Here is a 25808-nt window from a genome sequence, read left to right as displayed (position 1 = left end):
TTCTCAGGGGTGGCACCCTTTTAAATGGTAAGGTAAAGGTGACCCCTGACCATTAGGTCCAGTCGTGGCCGACTCTGGGGTTGCGACACTCATCTCGCTTTACTGGCCAAGGGAGCCGGCGTATAGCTTCCGGGTCATGGGGCCAGCATGACTAAGCTGCTTCTGGCGAACCAGAGCAGCACACAAAAACACCGTTTACCTTACCGCCAGAGTGGTACCTATTTATCTACTTGCACTTTGATGTGCTTTCGAACTGCTAGGTGGGCAGGAGCAGGGACCGAGCAACAGGAGCTCACCCCGTCGTGTGGATTCGCACCGCCAACCTTCTGATCAGCAAGTCCTAGGCTCTGTGGTTTAACCCACAGCGCCACCCGCATCCCATTTTTAAATGGTGCTCCCTTCCTAATGAGAGATTCATCTGTTCCCCATGTTAGATAAATTCAAGGATTTGAGATTTGAGATTCAAGGATTTTCACCATTGCTGTATTGTCGTATTATGTATTGCTAAGAGCTCCGTTATTACTTTTTCATTTTTTTCACGAGATTCTTTCTATTGCAAGGTGCCCCCATAACTCCCCATGAGGTGAAAGAAAAGCATGAGACTATTAATCTCTGGGTCATCAGTTCAAGCCTCAGGTTGGGCAAAAAAATCCTGCTTTGCAGGGCATTGGACTAGATGATCCTCTATAATTCTAAGAGCAATTAATTAATTAAGCAATCAATCAATCAATCAATCAATCAAAAAAACAAACAAATAAAACCTCTTGACTATGCTTGGAGAAACTGCTGCTGCTGTGATTACAATACTGAGCCAAATGCAATTTCTTTCCCTTTCCTTGAAGCAGAGGTCCTACCACTTCCCTTTCTTCTTTTTTAAAAATAATAATAGTTGGATTGCAAGCCAGGCAACCAACTGGGGAAGCTTTTCGCAAGTCTGGAGACAGAGGCGCTTTGCAGTGCGAGACGGTAGGAGCTTCACCTGCCGAACTTATCTTTCTTTGTGTGCCTCTCTTGCAACTGTTTTAAAACCTGTTGCTGCTGTTCTCGTTGTTCGAAGTAAAACCACAACTTCGCGTTCTGGCATCAAACTAATCATAAAGTTCCAGGGTGATGGGACGACGGGTGTGCAAAAACACAGGGTAAACGGTGCACGCGCAAAGAGCCCCCCCCCCCATGAGAGAGAGAGAGAGAGAGAGAGAGAGAGAGAGAGAGAGAGGTGAATTCCTCCGAGCGCAGGAGACCCCCAACTCCAGGCGCGGAGAAAATCGCTCCTCCTCGTCCCAGACAAAGGAGCCCGTCGGCGCCACCCTGGAGCTGTCTGCTAGGCGCAGTAAAGGTGGGGAGGGAAGGAGGAGGGAGAAGCGACTAGATTTCTCCCCCCGGGGCAAGAGGGGAGGAGGGGAGGGGGTCCAGGGAAGAGGAGAGAAAGAGGGAGGGGGGAGGCCGGAAAGAGGGGAGGGGGGAGGCTTGGCTTTCCAGCGGCTGAAAAGGAAGCCAAGCCTCTCCCTCCGGCCGCCCCCAAAGTACAAAAGCAGAGAAAGAGAGAGCCGGTGGCGGGACTCCTTCATCGGCCGGGACCATGGCTGCCTCCTGCCAGAGCTGGCTCGCCAACGAGGGCAGCAAACACCTCCTTTTGGTAAGAGGGACCTTTGCCTTTCGGGGGTGCGCGCAGCCTCGCCGCCTCCATCGCAAGGATGTTGCTCTCGCTGCGCTTGCGCGCGCGAGATGCTCAGAACCTGCCCATGCTCAGGAGCGCTCTTGCCCTTTCCCCCCCACGCAGGGTTGGGTCCAAGCCCTGCTCGGGAACGCCGAGCTTGGAGCCGTCCTGTGCGGGGAAAGGCCAGGAAGTAGAAGAAGGGGAAAGGAGAGAGCGCTCCTGAGCATGGGCAGGTTCTGAGCATTACGCGCAGGATCACAGGGTGAGGACCAGTGCTTTTGATTCAAATCTAATGGAGAAAACCATCTTCGCCTCCCTTCTGGAAGGCTCATAGCTCATTGACAGAGCAGTTGCTTGGCAGGTAGAAGGCCCCAAGTTCGTCTCCAGGTAGGGTTGGGAAAGACTTCTGAAACTTTGGAGAGCTTCTGCCAGCCATGATACTGAGCTAGATCAGCCAAAGACCTTACTGGATACAAGACTGGTTCCTGTGTTTATTTCCCCACATAAATCAGCTTGCATTATTCCCACAACAGCCCTGCAATGTAGGTTAGTGTTACTGCCCCTCACATTTCTTCCCTGGTCTTTGACACTGGAAATGTCTGTTTTTAGGACCCGCCCTGTAAGTTGTTTAAAACTGTTTCTAATGTTGTATTTTTTTATTATTGTCATCTGCCCTCAGACCTTAGGCATTAAAATCGTCACCATCCTAATTGCAATGTCAGAATGAGAGGCTTGCCTAACAACACAGTTCTAGACAGGGCTGCTCAGAAGTAAGTCAATGGGTTCAATGGGGCTTACTCTCAGATGCGATGCAAGTGTAGGTTTGAAATCAAAGTAGTCATTTTGCGACAGATTTGCTGTGTCAATTACAGTACTCTGTTTGGGAGGTGGCACGAAATGCGAGGTTCATGGCACAAAATTAGCCCTAAACTTTGGCATCAGTTTTTTGGAGGGATCAAAAATTTTGGGGTCACACATTAATGGAGCTTGGAATTTGAAATGGAGGTTCCCTTTAACTGTCTCCTTTGTTGAACTGCGCTGGTTTTTGCTACAGAGGAACCCAAACCAACCGGGTGTGTGTGTGTGTTTGAGTCCGTGTACATACATATGTACTCTTGAGAGTCCCATGGACTGCAAGAAGATCAAACCTCTCCATTCTGAAGGAAATCAGCCCTGAGTGCTCACTGGAAGGACAGATTGTGAAGCTGAGGCTCCAGTACTTTGGCCACCTCATGAGAAGAGAAGACTCCCTGGAGAAGACCCTGATGTTGGGAAAGATGGAGGGCACAAGGAGAAGGGGGCGACAGAGGACGAGATGGTTGGATAGTGTTTTCGAGGTTACCAGCATGAGTCTGACCAAGCTGCGGGGGGCAGTGGAGGACAGGAGTGCCTGGTTTCTCTGGTCCATGGGGTCACGAAGAGTCGGAAACGACTAAACGACTAAACAACAACAACAACAACAACAACATACATATGGCATAAGCACATCTAGGATTAAAAAGTACTTTCAGTGCTGGGTAGCTGCTTTAGTTGAGATTCATTCATTGCAGGAGATTGGACTAGAGGACTCTCAGGGTTCCTTCCAAGCTTACATTTCTATGATTCTATAGATGACCATGAGAATTTAGGAAGCTACTACAGTGGTACCTTGATTCTCAAACTTAATCCGTTTCGGAAATCCGTTCCAAAACCAAAGTGTTCCAAAACCAAGGCGTGCTTTCCCATAGAAAGTAATGCAAAATGGATTAATCCGTTCCAGACTTTTAAAAACAACCCCGAAAACAGCAATTTAACGTGAATTTTACTATCTAACAAGACCACTGATCCATAAAATGAAAGCAATAAACAATGTACTGCAGTCACACAATCAATCAATCAATCAATCAATCAGTAGTTGAACTGTGTTCCACACAGTCACACAGAAAAGGAGCCACAAAAACAAAAATTCAAAATAAATAGCAAAAACAGACAGACCTCAGCATAACACTCAAAACGGAAGTGTGGCACTCAAATTGGAAGTGTAACACTCAAAACGGAACACGTTCGGCTTTTGAAATAAGTTTGCAAACCGGAACACTTACTTCTGGGTTTGCAATGTTTGAGTTCCAAATTGCTTGAGTACCAAGGCGTTTGAGAACCAAGGTACCACTGTATTGGTCCACCCAACTCATTATCATCCACACTGGCTGGTATTGGCTCTTCAAAGTTTCAGGTAGGAGTCTCTGCCCAAGCCCACCTGGTGAAGCTACGGATTGTGCTTGGCACCCTCTGCACTGAAAGCAAATGAGTTCAGGACCTTTCCCAAATTCCCTATTAATTTCAGTTCCCCACATTTTTGTTGAGTGTATGTTTGATGGACAGATCTTCTGTGCTTGTGCAGGTTTTGCGGACTCTCCCAGCTGGTCAGGGATAACTTCATCGGGATTCGTTGCTCCTTTGCTTCTGTTCACTCAGGCTGGAAGGTGTTAGTGATGGGTAGCCTTGGAAGACTTAAAAAGTGCTTTCAACTAATTTTCAACTAATTTGGGGAGGACGACACTACCTGTGGCTAGTAATCAAGGTGTTCTGCCTCCACTGTCGGAGGCGGTAAGCTTCCAAATGCCAGTTGCTGGAGATCAGATGTGGGCAGAGTTCTTTTTTTATTATTATTAAATTTTTACAAATTTTTCTTTTACAAATTATTCAAACATAGCCATATTCACCAATTTACAAATTTTTGACTTCCACCAGCTCCTCCCACAATCCTCATATTTTATATTTGTTACACATTTCCTTTATCATATATTGCCAGTTAGAATATCCTTTCATCTCATTTTCTTTTTACAATACCCTTTAACCTCACAAAGCCTCTTTAAAACCGACTAGCGTTGTCTGTTCGTCACAGATATTTTCCAGATAAATCGTAAACTTTCTCCAGTCCTCAGTGAACTTGTGATCTTTCTGGTATCTAATTTTCCCAGTCATTTTGTCCAATTCTGCAAAGTCCATAAGTTTCATTCTCCACTCTTCCACTGTCGGTAATTCCTCTTGTTTCCATTTTTGGGCCATTAAAATTCTTGCCGCAGTCACTGCATATTGGAAATAAAATAAAAAAATTCCTTCCAGTAGCACCTTAAAGACCAACTAAGTTAGTTCTTGGTATGAGCTTTCGTGTGCATGCACACTTCTTCAGATACACTGAAACAGAATATTCAAAACAGAATATTGGAAATGTTTGTAATCACTTCTGTTTATCTCTCTTCCTGTAATTCCTAACAAAAAGGCTTCTGGTTTCTTTACAAATGTGTATTTAAACATCTTTTTCAACTTGTTGTATATCATTTCCCAGAAACCCTTAACCTTCTTACATTCCCACCACATATGGAAAAAAGACCCTTCCTTTTCTTTACATTTCCAACACTTATTACATGTTTTAAACATTTTGGCAAGCTTAACCGGGGTAATATACCATCTATATACCATTTTCATGATATTTTCCTTTATCGTCATACATGCAGTGAATTTCATATTCTCATTCCATAGATGTGGGCAGAGTTCTGTTGCACCCAGGCCCTGCTTCTGAGCTTTCCATGGGAATCTGGTGGGTCGCCATTGGTCTTAGAATTCCTACAAATCCAGTAATCTGACTTGTCTGTTTAGGGGCATTGTCCTCCCTTCAGCATTTGAGAGGTTCTGGGTTCAAATCCCAGACAACTGTGGTGGGGACCAGCTGGTCTTTACCATTAGGATTTGTAGCTCTGAGGTATAGCACCTACTTTGCAAGCAGAAGATTCCAGGTTCATAGAATTGTGGAATCATGTTATAGAATAAGGGAATCATAGAACTGTAGAGTTGGGCGGGACCCCGAGCATCATCTATTCCAAAACCCTGCAATGCAGGAATCTCAGCTCAAGCATCCATGACAGATGGCCACCCAACCTCTGCTTAAAAACCTCCAAGGAAGGAGAGTCCACCACCTCCCGAGGGAGACCATTCCACTGTTGAACATCTCTTAATGTCAGAAAGTTCTTCCTGATGTTTAGTCAGAATCTCCTTCTTTGCAACTTGAAGCCATTGGTTTGAGTCCTACCCTCCAGAGCAGGAGAAAACAAGCTTGCTCCCTCTTCCATCTGACAGCCCTTGAGATATTTGAAGGTGGCAAGCATATCATGCCAAGGTCCAGTCTTTGGCATCCCCTATTAGAAGCATCGGATGATGGAGAAAGCCTTTGAACCCTAGAGCAGGGGTGGAGAACCTGACACGCTTCAGATGTTGTTATTCTCATCATCTCTGACTGACACCTTTTTCAGGTGGGAGCTGTAGTCCATTGACATCTGGAGGGCCACAGGTCTTCCACATCCCTGCCCCAGAGGGCCACTCCCAGTCAGACTAGATGCAACTGGACTAAACAGACAAATAGCAGCTTCCTAAGAAGAATGCATGGGACGCGGGTGGCGCTGTGGTCTAAACCACAGAGCCTAGGGCTTGAGGATCAGAAGGTCGGTGGTTCAAATCCCTACGACGGGGTGAGCTCCTGTTGTTCGGTCCCAGCTTCTGCCCACCTAGCAGTTTGAAAGCACTACAAAGTGCAAGTAGATAAGTAGGTACCACTCTGGTGGGAAGGTAAACAACGTTTCCGTTTGCTGCTCTGGTTTCGCCAGAAGCGGCTTAGTCATACTGGCCACATGACCCAGAGACTGTCTGCGGACAGACGCCGGCTCCCTCGGCCTATAGAACGAAATGAGACACAACCCCAGAGTCGTCCATGACTCGACCTAACAGTTAGGGGTACCTTTACCTTTAAGAAGAATGCACAGAGGGCCCACAACTCATTGATCATGCACATTTTTTTCATGTGCAGGTTTGATTCCTGGCATCTCCATGTAGAATAATATGGTAGCAGGAGATTGCTATGACTTTTGTGCTCTGCTTGTGGACGCTGTGGGGAGCAGGATACTGGGCTACATTGGCTAGACCAGTTTCCCAATCTTTTTCTGACTATGGCCCTCTTCTGACCATGCTTTCTGTGTCCCTCCCCATGGGTGTAGCCAAGGGGAGGCAAGGGACAGCTACATGACAAACGCTGGCTCCCTTGGGTTTAGCTAGCATGGCGCGGTGGTCTAAACCACTGAGCCTCTTGAGCTTGCTGATTGGAAGGTCAGCGGTTCGAATCCCCACACCGGGGTGAGCTCCCGTTGCTCTGTTCCAGCTCCTGCCAACCTAGCAGTTCGAGAGCACACCAGTGAAAGTAGATACAGTGGTGCCTTGCAAGACGAAATTAATCCATTCCGTGAGGCTCTTCGTATAGCGTTTTTTTCGTCTTGCGAAGCAAGCCCATTGACAGCTTAGCGGATTAGCGCTATTAGCGGTTTAGCGGCTTTTAGCGATCAGCTGTTAAGCGGCTTATCAGCGGATCAGCTGATAAGCGGCTTAGCGGCTTAGGAAAAGGGGGGAAAAAGGGAAAAAACCCTGCAGGAACTCGCAAGACATTTCGTCTTGCGAAGCAAGCCCATAGGGAAATTCGTTTTGCGAAGCGCCTCCAAAACGGAAAACCCTTTCGTCTAGCGGGTTTTCCGTCTTGCGAGGCGTTTGTCTTGCGGGGCACCACTGTAAATAGGTACTGCTGCAGCAGGAAGGTGTTTCCATGCGCTCTGGCACTCGTCACAGTGTTCCGTTGCGCCAGAAGCAGTTTACTCATGCTGGTCACATGACCCAGAAAGCTGCCTGTGGATGAACACCAGCTCCCTCAGCCTGAAAGCGAGATGAGCGCTGCAACCCCATAGTCGCCTTTGACTGGACTTAACCGTCCAGGGGTCCTTTAACATTTACCTAAACAGATACTTATTGGATGCCTGCAAGCAGTGCCTGAGCAAAATTGCACTCTCTCCATTTGTGGCTCTCAGAAGCTGGCAATCAGGGGCATGTGTCCTTTGATAGTGGAGGGAGAACACAGCCATTATGACAACTTCCTATCAGGTCTCCTCTTATTCACCTCCCCCCTCCCCATCCTAAACTTAAGATCTAGCCTAAGGGTGCATTCTTCGGATGGCTGAGACTGCATGATTACCCTGTTATCATGCATTGCAGCTGGCAGGTCCATTTAGAACCATCTGAGCTCATCATGTTTGCTAGCCTCAGCGCCAAAAGCGATCTCTTATCATTTTTAATTACAGACCCCACTGAAGCAAGTTCCTTGGGACAACATGCATGCCCACTCCCCGCCATCGTGGCTCCTTATTTGTAAATTCTGTGGGTTGAATACACACTAAACCAGCTGCACTTAGTTCCCACTGACATCTATGCGCCTTAAGCCATGACTGCGTTGGGACAATAAATAAATAAATAAATCCCAGTGCTTGGACGCAGAGCCTTAAAGCGCGGACCTCTGCCTGGAAAGAGCGAGGTGAAAGCTAAGTGTGGATCAGGCCTTAGTTGCACTTAGTTTCTACTGAACTCAAAGGGACTTAAGCTGTTATTGTCTCATTGCTTTCCATGGGACCAAAGTGTGGCCGATTCAACCTGGATCCAACCACCAAAGGAGATGGTGTTGGACTTTAGGAGGAAGAGAGAACTAGCCCCGCTGTACATTGGGGAGGGCTGTGTGGAGAGTCTCTTCCTTTAAATTCCTAGGAGTTTGTCTCAGTGAAGACCTTACTTGGAAAATAAATACAACCCAGGTGGTTAAGAAAGCCCAACAGAGACTCCATCTCCTCAGAGTATTGCGGAAGAACGATGTCAATCAACATTTGATGAGTTCCTTCTACAATAGAAAGTGTCCTTTTATACTGCATCACGGTGTGGTACGCTGGTTTGACATCATCTGATAGGAAGTGCCTACAGAGGGTGGTGAATACAGCACAAGATATTATGGGCTGTCCCGTGAATCCGCCGGATGAAATAGCAGAAGAACATTGCTGCAGGAGAGTGAGGAAAATTCGCAGGGATGATTCACACCCTGGCCAGCACTTTCTTGATCTCCTGCCCTCAGGCAGAAGATATAGAAGCATGAGTAGTCGCACCAACAGGGTAAAGAACAGCTTCTATCTGTGGGCTGTTAGGCTGCTGAATGAAAAGATAATAACAGGGCAACTGACTTTCGGGTTTGGTGGGTGTGTGTCAGTAAATGAGGGGAATTAAGACTAAGAGAGCTGAGTGGGGGGTGCTTGTGTAATCTCACTGTATACAAGTTGTACAAGTGACAATAAAGTATTTCAATATCTGTGGTGGGAGTCCAGAGCGTATTGGAGATTTGCAGTCACACATGATGGTTTTTCCAGACAACCCATTTACTGAGCATTCGTTTTGATTTGTTTACAGGGAGGTTAGACAGTGTTGGCTATTTATTGAATAATCATTGTGATCACACACACACCCTCTAAGGAGGATAGATGACTTTTCATCAAGAAATAGTTATCCCACACTTTCCAGTGCATTTTCCTGTCCCTTTCCTTATTGCGAAAAGTCTGATTATTTTGAGAGGGTGTGGTGTGGTGGGGAGTGGTTTTATTGTGCAAGAGCTCCCAATCAGCTGCAATTGAGAGAGGCAAGGTGGTGCAGTGGTTAGAGTGTCGGCCTAGGAGACCAGGCTTCAAAACGTCCCTTGGTCCCATGACTGGGTAACCTTGGCCCAGTTGCCTAACCTACCTCACAGGGTTGTTGTGGGTGTTAAATGAGGATCATGTACACCAGGGGGAAAAAGATGGAATTTAAATACTGTAAATAAGCATGTAATCTGAATTTGCTGGTATGTGAGCGAGTCCCACCAGGAAATAGTGATGGTCTGAAAGCATCCCATGTTACAGTGAGATCATCACTGTTGGAAACCTTCCAAAAACACAGCTGGTGGGGCCCAACTACCCCCCCCCCCCCATTTTATTTCTTAAAAGCCTTTGTCTCGTTTTTTTCTCACTCAGCTTTTGAGCCTTGAGAGTTTGTTGCCTGTGTCTTCTCTCCGGCGGGGAGGGTTCTGGTTTTGCACATGCCCTTTCTACATGTAATAATAATAATTTGTTCTCTCTTCTCTCTCTCTCCCCCCCCCCCCCAATTGCTTCCTTCAGCTGCTCTGGCTGTCTCTCAATGTGGGACTGTTTTGGAAAACTTTCCGGATATATTATCGGGGGCCTCAGTATTACTATCTGCATCAGATGCTGGGGGTAAGTGATAGATGTTTGCTCCCCCCCCCTTCCCTCTCCCCTGCTCTCTTTCCTTGGGGCTCTGGGAACGAGAAGGAAATGGAAAGTTTTGGCTAACCGGGAAGATTCGAGGCTTCTTGGTGACTCACGAGAAGGAGAAGGGGTGAATGTTTGGGAGTGGGGCAGAGGGGTTATGTAAGGGCAGGGGTGGGTGGGAGGGAAAGGAATATAGGCTGGAGACTCTGTTTCTGTGTCTGAATTAAAGGAACGACTCTGTCCAGGGTCTGGGAAAAGAGAGCTCCCCGCCTGTCTGTTCTTCCTCAGCTCCCAGCTGCAGGCATCATTTTTTGGACTCTGACATGTGAACCCCACTCAGCGGATGGCTGGGCTTGCAACTGTTAGTCATGGTAACTTTAACCAACCTCGTGGGCCCGTTCCGGCGAGAGCGCTTACAGGCCAGCTCTCCTGATGTGCATTTCTCAAGGGAAAGGATTTTCGTTTCTTTTCTTTAAATAAAATGAACCTTCCCATCCTTTCCATCGTACTCTCACGAGCCCTGGTGCGGTTTTCTTTCGGAAAGAGCTGTCAGCCAAAAGAAAAAAGGGAAAAAGGGAGGGGAAGTAGTCTACCCAGGATGTTTTAGCTAAAGATGGGGGGGGGGATTTTGATACAGCTTACATTTAAAGGTGGACGTACCCAATGCACACTTTTCTGAAAGAACAATAATGGGGCAACATTGTTCCCAGTTTGCAGTTGGAATCAAGACTGAGAGACGGCTATTTACACCCCAGGCAAGATTCTTCCCTGATTGCTGTTTCTGCGTGTGTGTTTTGCAAGGAAACCTAGATGTTCAAATGTGCACGTGTTATTTGTGCTGCACATGTGTTTTGCACCTCAAAGTCTCTTTGTTTATTGCACCTGTATTGAATAGAGCAGCGAAGGCATTGCTCGCTCAGTTTCAAATTTATCCTTTCACCCATTGGTGCTGCCTTCTTTTTAATTGCAATGTTCCTTTAAAACCTTCAGGGCAGAAATCCAGGAAGAACAACTATTTCTTATGTGGAGGTATAACAATGAGAGTATCTTCACGTGTTGGTTTTCTCCCTGTCACAAGGTGGCTCAAGGAACCTAAAAAACAGGCCTTTAAAAAGCAACGGCTGCCCATGTCCTCATAAGGCCTAGAAAATTGATTTCTCTTTTTAATAACAGAAGTTCTGGTGCGTTTGTTGCACCATTCAGCTTTTATGATGCTCAGATAACAAGGATAGAGGAACGTATCCTGTAATATTCAGATGCAGAAAACGTTCTGGTTTTTGTTTTTCTTTCTCATTGTGGATTTGTCTCAGGGGAAATCATGCTTTAGCCTCAGCTGCTAAGGTGCTCTGCAATGCTTGCTTGCTTGGTGTGACTTACTTCTGAGCAAACACTCCTAGGATCGGGTTACAGTTCTCCCTTTCTTTAGGAAGGGAATAATTGCCCCTGTTTTGATTTCAGGCATTCCAAAGCCTTCTGAAATTCAAAGAGCCATTTCTGTTGTTATCCCTTGTGTGGGGGAGAAGAGAGGAGGCAGGCAGCACTCTTTTTAATGTATGCTGGGATTTCTGTTCAAAAATGGTTGTCTAAAGCAATGTGTGTGTGTGTGTATGGGATGGAGGGCTTTCTATTCAGATCAAGCTGGTTTATAACTGAGGGTGCTTTTGGACTGTGTTTCTGGCAAGGCCAGGTTGCACAATTATAGAATTAAAGAACTGTAGAATTGGAAGGGATGCAAAGGATCGTGTTGTCCAACCTCCTGAAATGCAGGAATCACACATAAATAATGAGTTATGGTGGTGTTCGCATTTGCAAAAGTGTTATATTATCTCAGTGTGGTGTAGTGGTTAAGAGCAGTGGACTCGTAATCTGGTGAACCGGGTTCGATTCCCCACTCCTCCACATGCAGCTGCTGGGTGACCTTGGGCTAGTCACACTTCTTTGAAGTCTCTCAGCCCCACTCACCTCACAGAGTGTTTGTTGTGGGGGAGGAAGGGAAAGGAGAATGTTAGCCGCTTTGAGACTCCACAGGGTAGTGATAAAGCGGGATATCGAATCCAAACTCCTCCTCCTCTTCTTCTTCTTCTCATACGAGATGGAAAAGTTGAAAAGCAGCTCAGCTTTTCTTTTATGTTGTGATTATGTCTCTTTTCTTCTCCCACTTTTTTGGTCTTCCAATAATAATAATAATAATAATAATAATAATAATAATTTATAGCCCGCCCAGCTTGGTGGGTTTCCCCAGTCACCATGGGTGGCTCCTAACAGAATATTAAACAGAATAAAATGGGCATAGGCAAACTCGGCCCTCCAGATGTCTTGAGACTACAGTTCCCATAATCCCTGACCACTGGTCTTGTTATCTAGGGATGATGGGAATCGTAGTCCCAAAACATCTGGAGGGCTGAGTTTGCCTATGCCTGGAATAAAACTTCAAACACTAAAAACTTCCCTAAACAGGGCTGCCTTCAGATGTCTTCTAAAAGTCAGGTAGTTATTTATTTCCTTGACATTTGGTGGGAGGGTATTCCACAGGTCAGGCACCACCACCGAGAAGGCCCTCTGTCTGGTTCGCTGTAACCACGCAGTGAGGGAACTGGCAGAAGGCCCTCGGAGCTGGACCTCAGTGTCCGGGCTGAACGATGGGAGTGCAGACACTCCTTCATGTATACTGGGCCAAATCAGCATGTGTGGAATGCACTTGTCCTTCAACTCTTGGGAAATAAAGTCATAGAGTTACAGAATTGTAGGAAGGGACCCCCAATGGTCATATTGTTCAATCACAGTTGAATAATCTCTGACATCCAACCTCTCTTTTGAAATCTCCAATGAAGGAGAACACCCAAGGTGCTCTATTCTGCTGTCAAACAGCTCTTACCATCAGAAAGTTCTTCCTGATCTTTAGCTGGAATTTCCTTTATCATTATTAGAATCCATTGTTTCGGGTCCTACTCTCTGGAGCAGGAGAAAACAAGCTCGCTTCATCTTCCATGTGACAGCCCTTTAGATCAGTAGTTCCCAATTGGTGGTCCATGGACCACAGGGGGTCTATGTAACCCACCCCAGGGGTCCATTGAACCGTTCACATAACAAACACTACTATAGAGATATCAAAATTTTCAAAAGTAGGGGGTCCGTGGCTTGGCTTTTGAAAAACAGGGGTCTAATTGGGAACCCCAGCTTTAGATATTTGAAGATGGCTATGCTATAACTATAGTTGTGGTCTTGTGCCAGCAAGCCTACTTCACCAAAATACCAGGCATTTTGCAGTAAGGACAGTTATGGGAGAAAAGGGAAATGCGCTTGCTGTGACGTAATGTCATCGAACCTCCCTGAAAACAAATCAAAATGAATGCTCATGGAATAGCCAAGAGGGAAGAGGGATCAGTTGTTAGACTTCTCTGGGAATTGTAGCTCTTCGAGAGGAATATGGGGCCTCCTAATAACTCTTAGCAACCTAAACAACTTCCCAGACTTCTTTGGACAAAGCCATGGCTGTTTAAGGCCATATCATAGTGGTTTTACACATACAGTGGTACCTCGGCTTAAGTACTTAATTCGTTCCGGAGGTCCGTACTTAACCTGAAACTGTTCTTAACCTGAAGCACCACTTTAGTTAATGGGGCCTCCTGCTGCCACCACGCTGCCAGAGCACGATTTCTGTTCTCATCCTGAAGCAAAGTTCTTAACCTGAAGCACTATTTCTGGGTTAGCGGAGTCTGTAACCTGAAGCGTATGTAACCTGAAGCATATGTAACCTGAGGTACCACTGTATGGTGTCAAAGTGGCCAGTGATGTAACAGCATGTAAAAGAAGACCGGGAGACAGTCCTTTGGGTGAGGACAGTGGGCTAGTCAAAATCTGGGGAAGGAGGTTCCTCCTTCAAAAGGGGCAGGAAAAGCAGCAAGAAAAGCACAAAATCTTGTATTTCGTTCTGGCTTCAGCTCAACTGCATTTGCTTGTGTGTGTGATTTTCCTGTGCAAGCCGAAGAACAGATTTGGCCTGGCGGGTAGAGAGCATAGGTTTGCAGCAGAGCCTTCTCCTTAGAGGCAAAAGGCAGTGAGACAGAATGAACCGATTTGCTGGGTTTTCTCTATTTATTTTTAGCCATGCTGGCTAGGGACTGATGGGAACATCTGGAGGGCAACAGATTCCTCCCTCCCCCTTTACAGGGTCCTCAAGCAAGGGATAGCTCAGTCAGCAGAGCATGAGACTCTTTATCTCAGGGTCATGGGTTTGATCCCCACGTTGGGCTAAAAGATTGCTGCATTGCAGAGGGTTGAGCTAGAATAATCAGCGGTTCTCAACCTGTGGGTCCCCAGATGTTGTTGGACTACAACTCCCATCATCCCTGACCACTGGTCATGCTGACTAGGAATGATGGGAGTTGTAATCCAACAACATCTGGGGACCCACAGGTTGAGAAACACTGCACTAAAACATCTCATGGCCCCTTCCAGCTCTATGATGAAGTATAATCTCAGATAAATTGTTATGTACTGAGTGGAATAGGATCCAAAATGCAGCAGTCTGATTGGTCCTAAAACAATAGGATCCAGAATGCAGCAGTCTGATTGGTCCACAGGAGCCACCCAATCCAGCTCCAGGTAGAAGTGAATCCGCAACCTGATTGGCCTACAGGAGAATCCCGGAATTAGCCAATCACATGGGGCCCATTGTGTAAATAATGTATATAAAGCAGACATTCTGGGGGAACTTCCATTCCTCCTCCTCACCACTATGAGCTGAATAAAGAGCATGAAATCCACTCTCGACTCTGAGTATATTTCGTAAATAATCCCATTTCAGATGCTAACGGAGAGATTACCTGCTTTGCTTCAGGGTCCCAAACCCTCATTGCATGCTGGAAGGACACTTTTTAGGAAGCGATGCCACATATAGCTCTGCAGTTAGGAATGAAAGACATTCCTTTGTTTACACCACTGTCTTGCTGCTTCTCTGGAGAAAGCTTTCTCATTACGTCATAATTGCATCCTTTATTATTTTCTCGCCTGCAATATGGTCCAGATGTCCCATCAGTTTGCTGCTCCTTGATGGGATAGATTATAAGGAGGCCTCTGTACGTCCTTTGCTTCAACACGAGAGGAGCCTCACTCTTCTCTGTGACCTCCACATCATGGTGGTGGTGGGGAAATGGAAATGCTTTGTTCCTTGGTCCCCATAGTACAAGGCTGGCTTTTGAAACAGTGGGGTGAAGGAGCACAGACCTAGACCCTCATATATATATATATGAGGCATATATATATATATATATGAGACATACTTTTACATCTTACTCAATTTTTTTGACTTCCATCAGTCCTGTCTGAAAATTTTCCAATCTAATCTCTTAGTATGCATTTCTTATTTTCCCTGTTACATTTCAAACTCTTAACCAATATCTCTGTCTTTTTCTACTTTGTAACACTTCGTATATTTCTCCTTACAAAACGTCTTATAGTCCTACTAGTGTAATTTGTTGATTACAGTTGCTCTTCAAATAATTCATATACTTCTTCCAACCTTCTGTAAATCTCTGGTCCCGCAGGTTTCGAATCCTTCCTGTCATTTTGTCCAATTCTGCATAGTCCATTAATTTCGCCTGCCATTCTTCTTTCGACCTAGACCCTCCCTCATTCTGCCAAATGAAGACAGGAACCTGCTTGCACTGCTCAGATTCTCACGCTGAGAGAAACACTCTCACACTGCAGAGTCATAGACTCATACAGCGTTGTAGAATTGGAAGGGTCCAACTCTACAAGGGTCGTTTGGTCCAACCCCCTGCAGTGCAAGGAATCTCAGCTAAAGCATCCATGACAGATGACCTTCCAACCTCTGCTTAGAAACCTCCAAGGAAGGAGAGTCCATCACCTTCCGAGGGAGACCATTCTGCTGTCGGACAGCTCTTACTATCAGAAAGTTCTTCCTGATGTTGAGTTGGAATCTCCTTCCTTGGAGCTTGAAGCCATTGGTTCGAGTCCTCCCCTCCAGAGAAGGGGAGATCAGGTTTGCTTCATCCTCCATGTGACAGCCCTTGAGATATTTGAAGGTGGCTGTCATATCATATATCCCCTCAGCCTCCTCTTTCCCAGGCTGAAAGACCCTACTCCAATAGTCTTCGACCTTTGCCAATGTGAGAGCCACTTTTAGCCCCAACGTGAATGGTGGGACCCATTTCTTTTTTATTTTCTCCGCCCCCCCCCAATTTTTTTATTCATTTTATAACACAACTAAACAACACAAACAGGAAAACAAACAATACAAACAAATTCTTGTCTTGTCCTTATTTTTTCTAAACATTGTTAGGTGAGCTTCCCCAAGTCCCCCTGTCTGATTTTCCTTTTACCTCATCTTTAGCAGTTTACATAGATCATAATTTCTAACCATTTTTTTTATCACGCTTACTTTTACCATAAAAATCTTCACATTTTATCACTTACAAAGTATACTATTTTAAAATACACTATCTTCTACTTCTAACCCTACAGCCTATATCCGCTTCCAGAGCTATTCTAAGATTTAAATATTAACATATTTTTTTCAAATATTCTTTAAGCTTCCTAATTTGTTACCGTGTGCGTGATAGTAAAGCCGTTGGGACAACCCACCACAGTTCGGACTGATGTGGGTTTGGACCTGGCAGTTGTAGACTCTTTCTGTTTCTGGAGGGCAAGCCATGCAGGAAAAATAACAGAGCCTCGTGGCACCTTAAAGATTAGCACAGTTGTGAACATTAGAAAGGCCCTGCTATAGCAGCCCATTCGAGGAAGGTTTGTAGCTTAGTGGTAGAGCATCTGCTTTGCATGCAGAAGGTCCCAGGTTCAATCCCAGGCATCCCCAGGATGTTAAAAACAGACTTCAATTAACCATTGTGGATGGATGTATTCTTAATTGCCTGCATGTGCCCTCAGATGATTGACAGGTGGGCGACCCTGCAGTCAGAAAGTCAATGTTTCAGGGGAAAGGTCCTTCTTCCTGACATAATCCTTTTCTGTCTGCACGGATTGCTCTGTAAAGCAGAGCCGCTTCACAGTTTGAAATAATACAGCCAAGCCAGTTGCATTGCAGGATTCTGAGTGCGTGTTTCGGCTCTGAATCTCTGAAAGGGTTGCATGCCTGCTGAACATCTTCCATTGATGTTGGGAGAGGAGAGTGGCTGCAAATGCAATTTGAGGGTGCCTGGAAAGTGGATATGCAGGATCGCTTGTGGGTGGTGCAGACATGTGCTTGGACGCTGGGAATGCAAACATCCATGCGGAGCCTTCAGAGCAACAGTTTCCAGAGCAGGCACGAGCTTTGCCATTTGGCTTTCAGACTCCTCCAGGCAGCAGCTGTCCGTGGGATGCCGCGTGATCTCCCTTGGCCACTGTAAAGCACACTCTGAAGTACAGGAAGTTGGGTCACGGCTGTGTGTGCCCTAGGACCTCTCCCTGACATTTTAGCATTCATTAAAAGAAAAGAAAAAGATTTAGCCTCTGTAGCCCTTTTGCTTTCCAGCGATCTATGGCAGGAATGGGGAACCTCTGGATGCTTTGGAATTAGACAAATTCATAGAGGATGAATGGCTTCTAGCTATGCTTTGCTTCTATAGCAGGGGTCAGCAAACTTTTTCAGCAGGGGGCTGGTCCACTGTCCCTCAGACCTTGTGGGGGGCCAGACTATTTTTTGGGGGGAGGGGGGGAAATGAACAAATTCCTATGCCCCACAAAGAACCCAGAGTTGCTTTTTAAATAAAAGCACACCTTCTACTCATGTAAAAACACCAGGCAGGCCCCACAAATAAACAACCAGAGATGCATTTTAAATAAAAGGCTACATTCTACTCATGTGAAAACATGCTGATTCCTGGACCGTCCGCGGGCCGGATTTAGAAGATGATTGGGCCGGATCCAGCCCCCAGGCCTTAGTTTGCCTACCCATGTTCTATAGTTAGAGGTTGTTGGCTTCCGTCCATCTCGATATATAATGGAGTGCACCTCTGGGGGTGAAGTCAGAGGTATTGCCAAGCATGGTTACAAAGGAAACTTCCTAACACTAGCTGAAACTGTTTGTCCACCCAGTCCAGTATTTTCCTCTGTTGTGTGAATGACAGGAGCTCTCCTGGGTCTGGGGCAGGGAAGTGTCTATTCTAGAGGTGAGAAAGCTGTAGCTGATGCTTCTTTTCTCCCAACTGCCATCAACTCCACCCAGCATGCACAATGGTGAGGGATGATGGGAGTTGGATTCCAGCAACATCTGGAGGACCATAGGTCCCTCACCCCTAGTCTGCTTCATCCCCTGCTACCCTGAGTAACTGGAAACGGCTGGGATTGAACCTGGCACCTTCTGCATGCAAGACAGATGTTCTGCTCCTGAGCTGCAGTCTCTCCACAGATCCTAAGATGTGACTTGTGGGCTCTTCTCAGCTTGGTGGCTTGGGAGCCTGAGCAGGCCTGCTTCTGACCCTTGCTGTTTTTGTTTAGCTAGGATTGTGCCTCAGCAGAGCTTCTGCGTCGGTCCTGAACCTCAACTGCAGCCTGGTCCTCTTGCCCATGTGTCGGATTCTCCTGTCCTTCCTCCGAGGGTCTCGGAAGGTAAGAAAGAACCATGTGGGTATAGCTAGCACAAAGCCAATGAGAGGCTGCAGATGACAAGCTCCCTTTCTGACCTTTGCTTTCAGTTCCTTGTGGGGTGGCAGGGAGGTTGTATCACCACTTTTAATGAGTCACTTTCATTGCAGTCGTATCCCACCCCGCCTCCAAGACACAATTTATGAGACACCTGGATGCACAAGGCTGAAGATGCTATGTGTGAGCTAATTGGAGATTAAAGACATACTCAGAGGGCAGGGATGGGGTTCCTGTATCCCCCCAAATATCCCTGGGCTCCATCTACAGCCAGGAAGGCTAATGATCAGGGAAGAGCTTCTGACAATGATCTCTGTGTACACTAGCGGTGGGGAACTGGTGATCCTCTTGAGCAGAGCTGGGGGACCTTTGACCCTCCAGATGTTCTCCAGTTGTCCCCACCCCTGAGCATTGGCTGTGTTGGTGGGGCTGATGGGAGTTGGAGTCCAGCCTTGCTCCAGAGCAGTGTTCCTCAACCATTAGTCCTCAGATGTGTTTTGCCTACAACTCTCATCATCCACAGATAACTTAGCCAGTGGTCAGGGAGGATAGGAGCTGTAGTCCAACAACACCTGCAGTCCCAAGACTGGAAGACTCTGCTCTTAGAGCAAGGTTGGGGAACCTTTGGCCCTCCAGATGTCGTTGGAATACAGTTTTCATAATCCCCATCCAATGTAGCCACTGGTCTACAGCTGACAGGAGTTGTAGTTCAACAGGGAGCAGGGATGTGGCCTTCCAGATGTTGTTGGACTCATCCCTGACCATTGGACTGATGGGATCTGTTTAGTCCAGCATCTGGAGAGCCACAGATTAGACCAAGAGTGTGCAGGCTTCAGACTTGTTTTGTCCAAGAGCCTTGGGATCCACCAGCCAGCTGCAAGAGACATACACTGAGAATTCACTGTGCCCATGAATTCCTTCTGAGTACCAGAGCTGAAGAGAACTTACAGCCCTCCTGTAAAAATAAAATAAACCCCAGCTTCCTTCACTTCATCAATATAATTTAAGGTGCAGTGGAGGGGATTCATTTTTATTGCTGCTTTAGTTGCGCAACCGGGACTCAGAAATCCTTGCCGATCTACTGCAAATCACCTCAATATTTACCAGGAGAGCTGGGTATGTCTTCTTCCCACAAACTGCTGATTCACTTTGAGGTGAGAACCGCTGGCTCACTTGCGGACGTCTTTTTCCAGGTGGCAAGCCGAAAAACCAGGAGGCTTCTGGACAAAAGCAAAACGTTCCATGTGACGTGTGGTGTGACGATATGTGTCTTTTCAGGTATGTTCCTTCAGCCCTGAGAGACCCCCAGTTTCCGAGCCCAATTCAAAGTGCTGGTGCTGGAGCCTTACACGGCTCAGGACCTCAATACCTGAAGGATCACCTCTCCCCATACGAACTGACCCAGTCCCTGCGTTTGTCATCTGAGGCCCTTCCCTATGCCCGCCGCCCCTGAGAGGTTCAGAGGGTGGCAAGATGAGCAGGGGCCATTTTGGTGGTGGCTCCCTGACTGTGGAATGGTGCCAGGTGAAAACATTCCTTTGGCCTTTGGCCATTAAATAATCTATGACCTGTTAAAGCTAGGGTGAGGGCCTGTTACAATGGTACCTCAGGTTACATACGCTTCAGGTTACAGACTCTGCTAAACCAGAAATAGTACCTCGGGTTAAGAACTTTGCTTCAGGATGAGAACAGAAATCGTGCTCAGACGGCTCAATAGCAGCAGGAGGCCCCATTAGCTGAAGTGGTGCTTCAGGTCAAGAACAGTTTCAGATTAAGAACGGACTTCCGGAACAAATTAAGTTCTTAACCTGAGGTACCACTGTACTATGATTGTTTTATTATTAGGCTGCCATTTATTATGCTTTTATTATGTTTTTATCATTGTACTCCATAAAATGTGTTCTTAATGTTGTACACCGCCCTGGGATCTTTTGATAAAGGGCAGTATATGAACTTAATAGATAATGAAATGATGGTAAAAAATTATAATACAGTGGTACCTTGGTTTACAACCAGAATCTGTTCTGGAGGTCCGTTTGTAAACCAAAACAGGTTGTAACCCAAGGCGCACTTTCGCCAATGGGGCCTCCAAAAAATTTTCTGTTGGTAATAAAAAAAAAATGGGTTGTAATCCAAAAAAAGGTTGCAAATCGGGACACACACTTCCAGGTTTGACGTGTTTATAATCCAAGACGTATGCAACCCAAGATAGCACTATAGAGGGAGGGTGGTGGGGTGTATGAGAGAGAGTGTGCAGAAACTATCCAGGTAAAATGTGCATTTGTTGCTCTGCCCACTTCTGCCTCTGGCCCCGCCCATTGCTGGCATGTGACCCTCCAAAGGCTGCCCAGAGGGAAACGCGGCCATGAATGAAAGGTTCCCCTACCCCTGCTTCAGAGGATGAAGCCTTCCGAGAGCATTTTGATGAGCTGAGTTGTCCTCTCTTTTCTAGTGATCCACGTTGCTGCTCACCTGGTGAACGCTCTGAACTTCTCTGTGAACTACAATGAAGAGTTCCTGGCGCTCAATGCAGCCAGCTATCATGGCGAGGTGGGTGGGCAGGACTTTATTTCCTCCCTGAAATTGCTGCCTCCCATTCTGCCATCATCAGGTGGCACCTTGAAGCAGTGCGCTCAGGTGGCGTGCGTTCCCCATTCATTTGCCACTTTTGCACCAGGGTCACACACCCGACATCGCTCACTTATGTGTCACAATGCCTGTATGACCACAATAGGAGGATTGGAAGGGGCTGAGCCATATCTACTGGGCTTTTGCCCTGAGTGAAGCCCCGGAAGGGCACCATTGAGGCTCCTCACCTGTGCGTGTGTCTATAATAATAATAATAATAAGTTTTTATTTATATCCCGCCCTCCCCAGCCGAAGCCGGGCTCAGAGCAGCTAACAACAGTACAGTGGTACCTCAGGTTACATATGCTTCAGGTTACATACGCTTCAGGTTACAGACTCCGCTAACCCAGAAATAGTGCTTCAGGTTAAGAACTTTGCTTCAGGATGAGAACAGACATCGTGCTCTGGCGGTGCGGCAGCAGCAGGAGGCCCCATTAGCTAAAGTGGTGCTTCAGGTTAAGAACAGTTTCAGGTTAAGTATGGACCTCCGGAACGAATTAAGTACTTAACCCGAGGTACCACTGTAAATGGAAAGCTTTTGGGGACTGGTGCTGTGGATCCGACGCCAATTCTAAGAAAGCGTGGGAGAAACGAATGTGTGGTCAGGCCCTCACTTTTCTTTCTCATTCTGGATAACCCGTCTTTCCTGAATGACTTTCCTCATTGCCCTGGGATGCTCTTGTCCAGCCTTTGTTCGCTGTTTGGCTGGGGATGTTGTGAGTTGTAGTCCAAAATATCTGGAGGGCACCAGGTTGGCAAAGGCTGTTGTGGTCCAACACACACACACACAGAGAGAGAGAGAGAGAGAGAGAGAGAGAGAGCGCTCCTGATCAGCATTCTGAAAGTGCTTGGATGTTACATATTATTTGAGGAAGTCAGCATTTCAAACACAGAAGCACCAGCTCTTGCTCAGAATACAGATTAAGTTATCCCTGGGTAAATTTGCTAAATAATTCATACTGTCTGTCTCTGGTTTCTAGGATCCCAGGAAACTCCTTTTTGCTACAGGTAAGTCAGCAAAAGCTACTGCAGGATTGTGTTGAATCAGCTAACTTTCCAGGCTACGCTTTGAAAAACAGAAATGGACTAGTATTATAAATTACTGTTCTTCACTGGAACAAAGAATAGAATTCCTTGTTGAAATGAGCAGCAACGTCTTGTCTTGTCTTTTTAACTCTGATTTTTTAAATAAAATAAAATAAAAATAAAAAATCACAGTAACGTTTGTTCCATTGTTCCAAAGATGTGACACATAATTGCTCCATACAGAAGATGGAGTCACAGTGTCTTTTTGCTACACATATAGAACAGAAAGTTTGCATCTTTCAAAAAATAATAATAATAATCTTCATTCTGTTGAATGGTCATGGACCATTCCTAGACATAGTTACTTGGAAGAAAGTCCCCCTGGGTTCATTATAACTTGCTCTCAGGGGTTAGTTACATAGGATTGCAGGCCTGTCCACACACAGGCGGGCAAAAACTTAAATTTAACTAATGCAATAAATAATAACAGTGCTGGTTTCCCCAATACCAACCCCTCCATATTTTGGAAATTAGACTTTTGTTCCCATTTGCAGATTATGTGGAAGACAGACCTGAGTTGTTTGACCCTTTAGTTCTTCTTCCCCCTCCTATAAAAACTACACAAGACACTCTCGTTTAAAGTTTAAAGAGCATATAGCTTTTTCTTAGTGTACTTGTAGTTCCAGATTAATCTTCCTTGGAGGTTTATAAGCAGAGGTTGGATGGCCATCTGTCATGGATGCTTGAGCTGAGATTCCTGCATTGCAGGGCATTGGGCTAGATGACCCTTGGGTGCCTTCCAACTCTAGAATTTTATGATTCTATGATATATACAATGCAGGTGGATGTTTCTCTTAAATAGGTCAAACTGTTACAGGCTAACATTTATAGGCTGACTAAGGCTGGATCTAGGGACGCGAGTGGCTCTGTGGGTTAAACCACAGAGCCTAGGAATTGCCGATCAGAAGGTCGGCGTTTCGAAGCACCGCAACGGGGTGAGCTCCTGTTGCTCGGTCCCTGCTCCTGCCAACCTAGCAGTTCGAAAGCACGTCAAAGTGCAAGTAGATAAATAGGTACCGCTCCGGCGGGAAGGTAAACGGCGTTTCCATGCGCTGCTCTGGTTCGCCAGAAGCGGCTTAGTTATGTTGGCCACATGACCCGGAAGCTGTACTCTGGCTCCCTCGGCCAGTAAAGTGAGATGAGCGCCGCAACCCCAGAGTTGGTCACGACTGGACCTAATGGTCAGGGGTCCCTTTACCTTTACCTTAAGGCTGGATCTAGACATCTAAAAAAAGCATTTCAGGAAAAGACATTATAAACTTCATACAGTGGTACCTTGGGTTACAGATGCTTCAGGTTACAGACACTTCAAGTTACAGACTCCGCTAACCCAGAAATAGTACCTCGGGTTAAGAACTTTGCTTCAGGATGAGAACAGGAATCGTGCGTAGGCAGCGGGAGGCCCCAGTGGCTAAAGTGGTACCTCAGGTTAAGAACAGTTTCAGGTTAAGAACGGACCTCCGGAATGAATTAAGTTCTTAACCAGAGGTAGCACTGTAATGGGAAATTACGTTCCTGTAGGACAGAACTCTGGTGTCACCGTGTTATAATGAATTTAAAACGCTTTTTAATTTTTTTTTACTAATGTAGTTGGGTTATTAATGCAGCACAACACAAAATACACCTGCTGTTCTAGCGGTTAAAACTCACAAGACTGTTAATCACTGAACCGACTGAAATAGCTGTTCGACCTCAAAGGGTTCTACAGCCCTTTCAAACATTAACCTTTTACACATGCATTTTGGATGCTAACATCCCACACTGATAAAGTTCTGACCACTCCTGCAGTAGAGATACTGCCAGTTTCTACCCTGGTAGATAACCCAACTAGAACGGCATAAGCTGACTAGGACCGATTGCAACCAAGAAAGCTTATAATACCTCCCTGGGGAGGGAGCATTCTGTAAGCAAGGAGCCACCACTGAAAAGGCCCTTTCTCGTGTCAACACGCTCCACAAAGAGTATACACAGAGAAGAGTCTGATATGATGAATGGCTTTTGTTTTTTTTAAGCAGTGCTAAGACTGGCGTACTTTCCCCCAATGCAACCTATGACCACCGTTCTTATTTCTTTTTCAGTTCCTGGATTAACTGGGGTTCTTATGGTGTTGGTGCTCTTCCTAATGTCTACAGCCTCTACTTATGCCATTAGGTAATTTTTTATTTTTTATTTAATCTGACCAAATGACTCTTAGTGTAGTGAGTACAGCTGTGTATACTCAACATTATTTTCTGTGTTTATTCCACACCGAGATCTCGCTTTTATTTTCCTACCAAGTCCACCCACAATCTGGACCTGTTTCATATTTTATACCCCTGTTTAGGGAAGCTTTTAATGTTTGATGTATTACGGTATTTTAATATTTGGTTGGAAGCCGCCCAGAGTGGCTGGGGAAGCCCAGCCAGATGAGCGGGGCATAAATAAATTATTATTATTATTATTATTATTATTATTATTATTATTATTAAAGCGCCTTTTCCTAAACAAGTTTCATGCCGGAAAGGAAAGCTCAGTACAGACTGAGCCTGCGTTTCCACCCCCGGCGTGTCCTTTTGAAAATGGATGGAGGTGGTCCTAGCACTGAAAGGTTTATCCACACCTGCAGAACTGCATTGTGGGTGGGCATATTGCCATTGCCACTTCCTTCTTCCTTCAGCTGGGACATGTGCCGGGAGGAAAAGGCATGGGTAAGCAGGGGCAGCCTGGCCTGTTTCACCCCCTGAGGTGAAACAGGAAGGTGCCATCCTGCATTCATGCCACCCCCACTGAAGCATCACTTACCAGGTTCATGCGACCGCTACTTCCGGGTATAATAAATTGGGCAGCTCCCAATTTATTATGTATTTCTCCATCCACTCTGTGCAGCTCCCAACAGAATATTAAAAACATAATAAAAAAAACCAGACGTTAAAAACTTCCCTAAACAGGGCTGCCTTCAGATGTCCTCTAAAAGTCAGGTAGTTGTTTATTTCCTTGACACCTGATGGGAGGGTGTTCCACAGGGCGGGCACCACCACCGAGAAGGCCCTCTGCCTGGTTCCCTGTAACCTCACTTCTCACAGTGAGGGAACTGCCAGAAAACCCCAGGAGCTGAACCTCAGTGTCCGGGCTGAACGAAGGGGGTGGAGACACTCCTTCAGGTATACTGGGCTGAGGCCTTCTTCCTTTCCTTCTCAGTCCTTCTTCCTTTCCCTCTCCTAGTCCAGTCTTTCAGCGATCTAGATCATGCTCACTTTTGGGGGGGGGGCACAATCTCCCCTGCGAGTAAACAAAATCTGTTTTTGCTTGTTCCAGATTTAAAAATAAAAATAAAAATCTAGGATGTATCCAGATTTAAGTTGAGCAGCAACTACTTGGAATATGGCCTCCTCAGCATAAGTGACTTCAACAATGCAAAATGCTTTGATTGCCTAACATTTAATTGTACTTTGTTCCTTTCAGGGTTTCTGATTATGACATCTTCTGGTACACCCACAACCTCTTTTTCGTCTTCTACTTTCTGCTGATGCTGCATGTTTCTGGGTAAGTTATTGCCCCTGTTGATGAAGCCCAGCCACAGAAGCATGCCATAAAAACTGAAGCACGCCAGGGCAGGACAGACAAAACCGCAGCTCTGGAGCTGTGTGAATTTAGCAGATTTCAAAGGAATGTTTTGAAATGAAGATGAGTTCAGCACCCATGCTATG

At 46.0% G+C, this 25808-nt stretch overlaps 1 protein-coding gene across 4 annotated transcripts in view; it reads left to right on the top strand.

The window, feature by feature from the left end:
- Nucleotides 1-1492: 1492 nt before the first annotated feature.
- Nucleotides 1493-25808, top strand: part of NOX4 (NADPH oxidase 4) — a 100985-nt gene continuing 76669 nt past the window's right edge. The window contains exons 1-8 of one of the 4 annotated variants that reach the window (XM_079973825.1): nt 1493-1636; nt 9694-9789; nt 18269-18375; nt 19602-19686; nt 20861-20958; nt 22017-22044; nt 24201-24273; nt 25564-25644. In XM_079973825.1, coding sequence (XP_079829951.1) covers nt 18334-18375; nt 19602-19686; nt 20861-20958; nt 22017-22044; nt 24201-24273; nt 25564-25644 — 407 coding nt within the window. In that variant the 5' untranslated portion in view covers nt 1493-1636; nt 9694-9789; nt 18269-18333. Of the gene's footprint in view, nt 1637-9610; nt 9630-9693; nt 9790-11278; nt 11356-18264; nt 18376-19601; nt 19687-20860; nt 20959-22016; nt 22045-24200; nt 24274-25563; nt 25645-25808 lie in introns of those variants that run through there. The other 3 variants (XM_079973822.1, XM_079973823.1, XM_079973824.1) reach the window with 3 other exon arrangements.

Source organism: Podarcis cretensis (assembly GCF_951804945.1).
Source record: "Podarcis cretensis genome assembly, chromosome: 4".
Classification (NCBI taxonomy): domain Eukaryota; kingdom Metazoa; phylum Chordata; class Lepidosauria; order Squamata; family Lacertidae; genus Podarcis; species Podarcis cretensis.
This window is presented reverse-complemented; position numbering and strand designations above follow the sequence as displayed.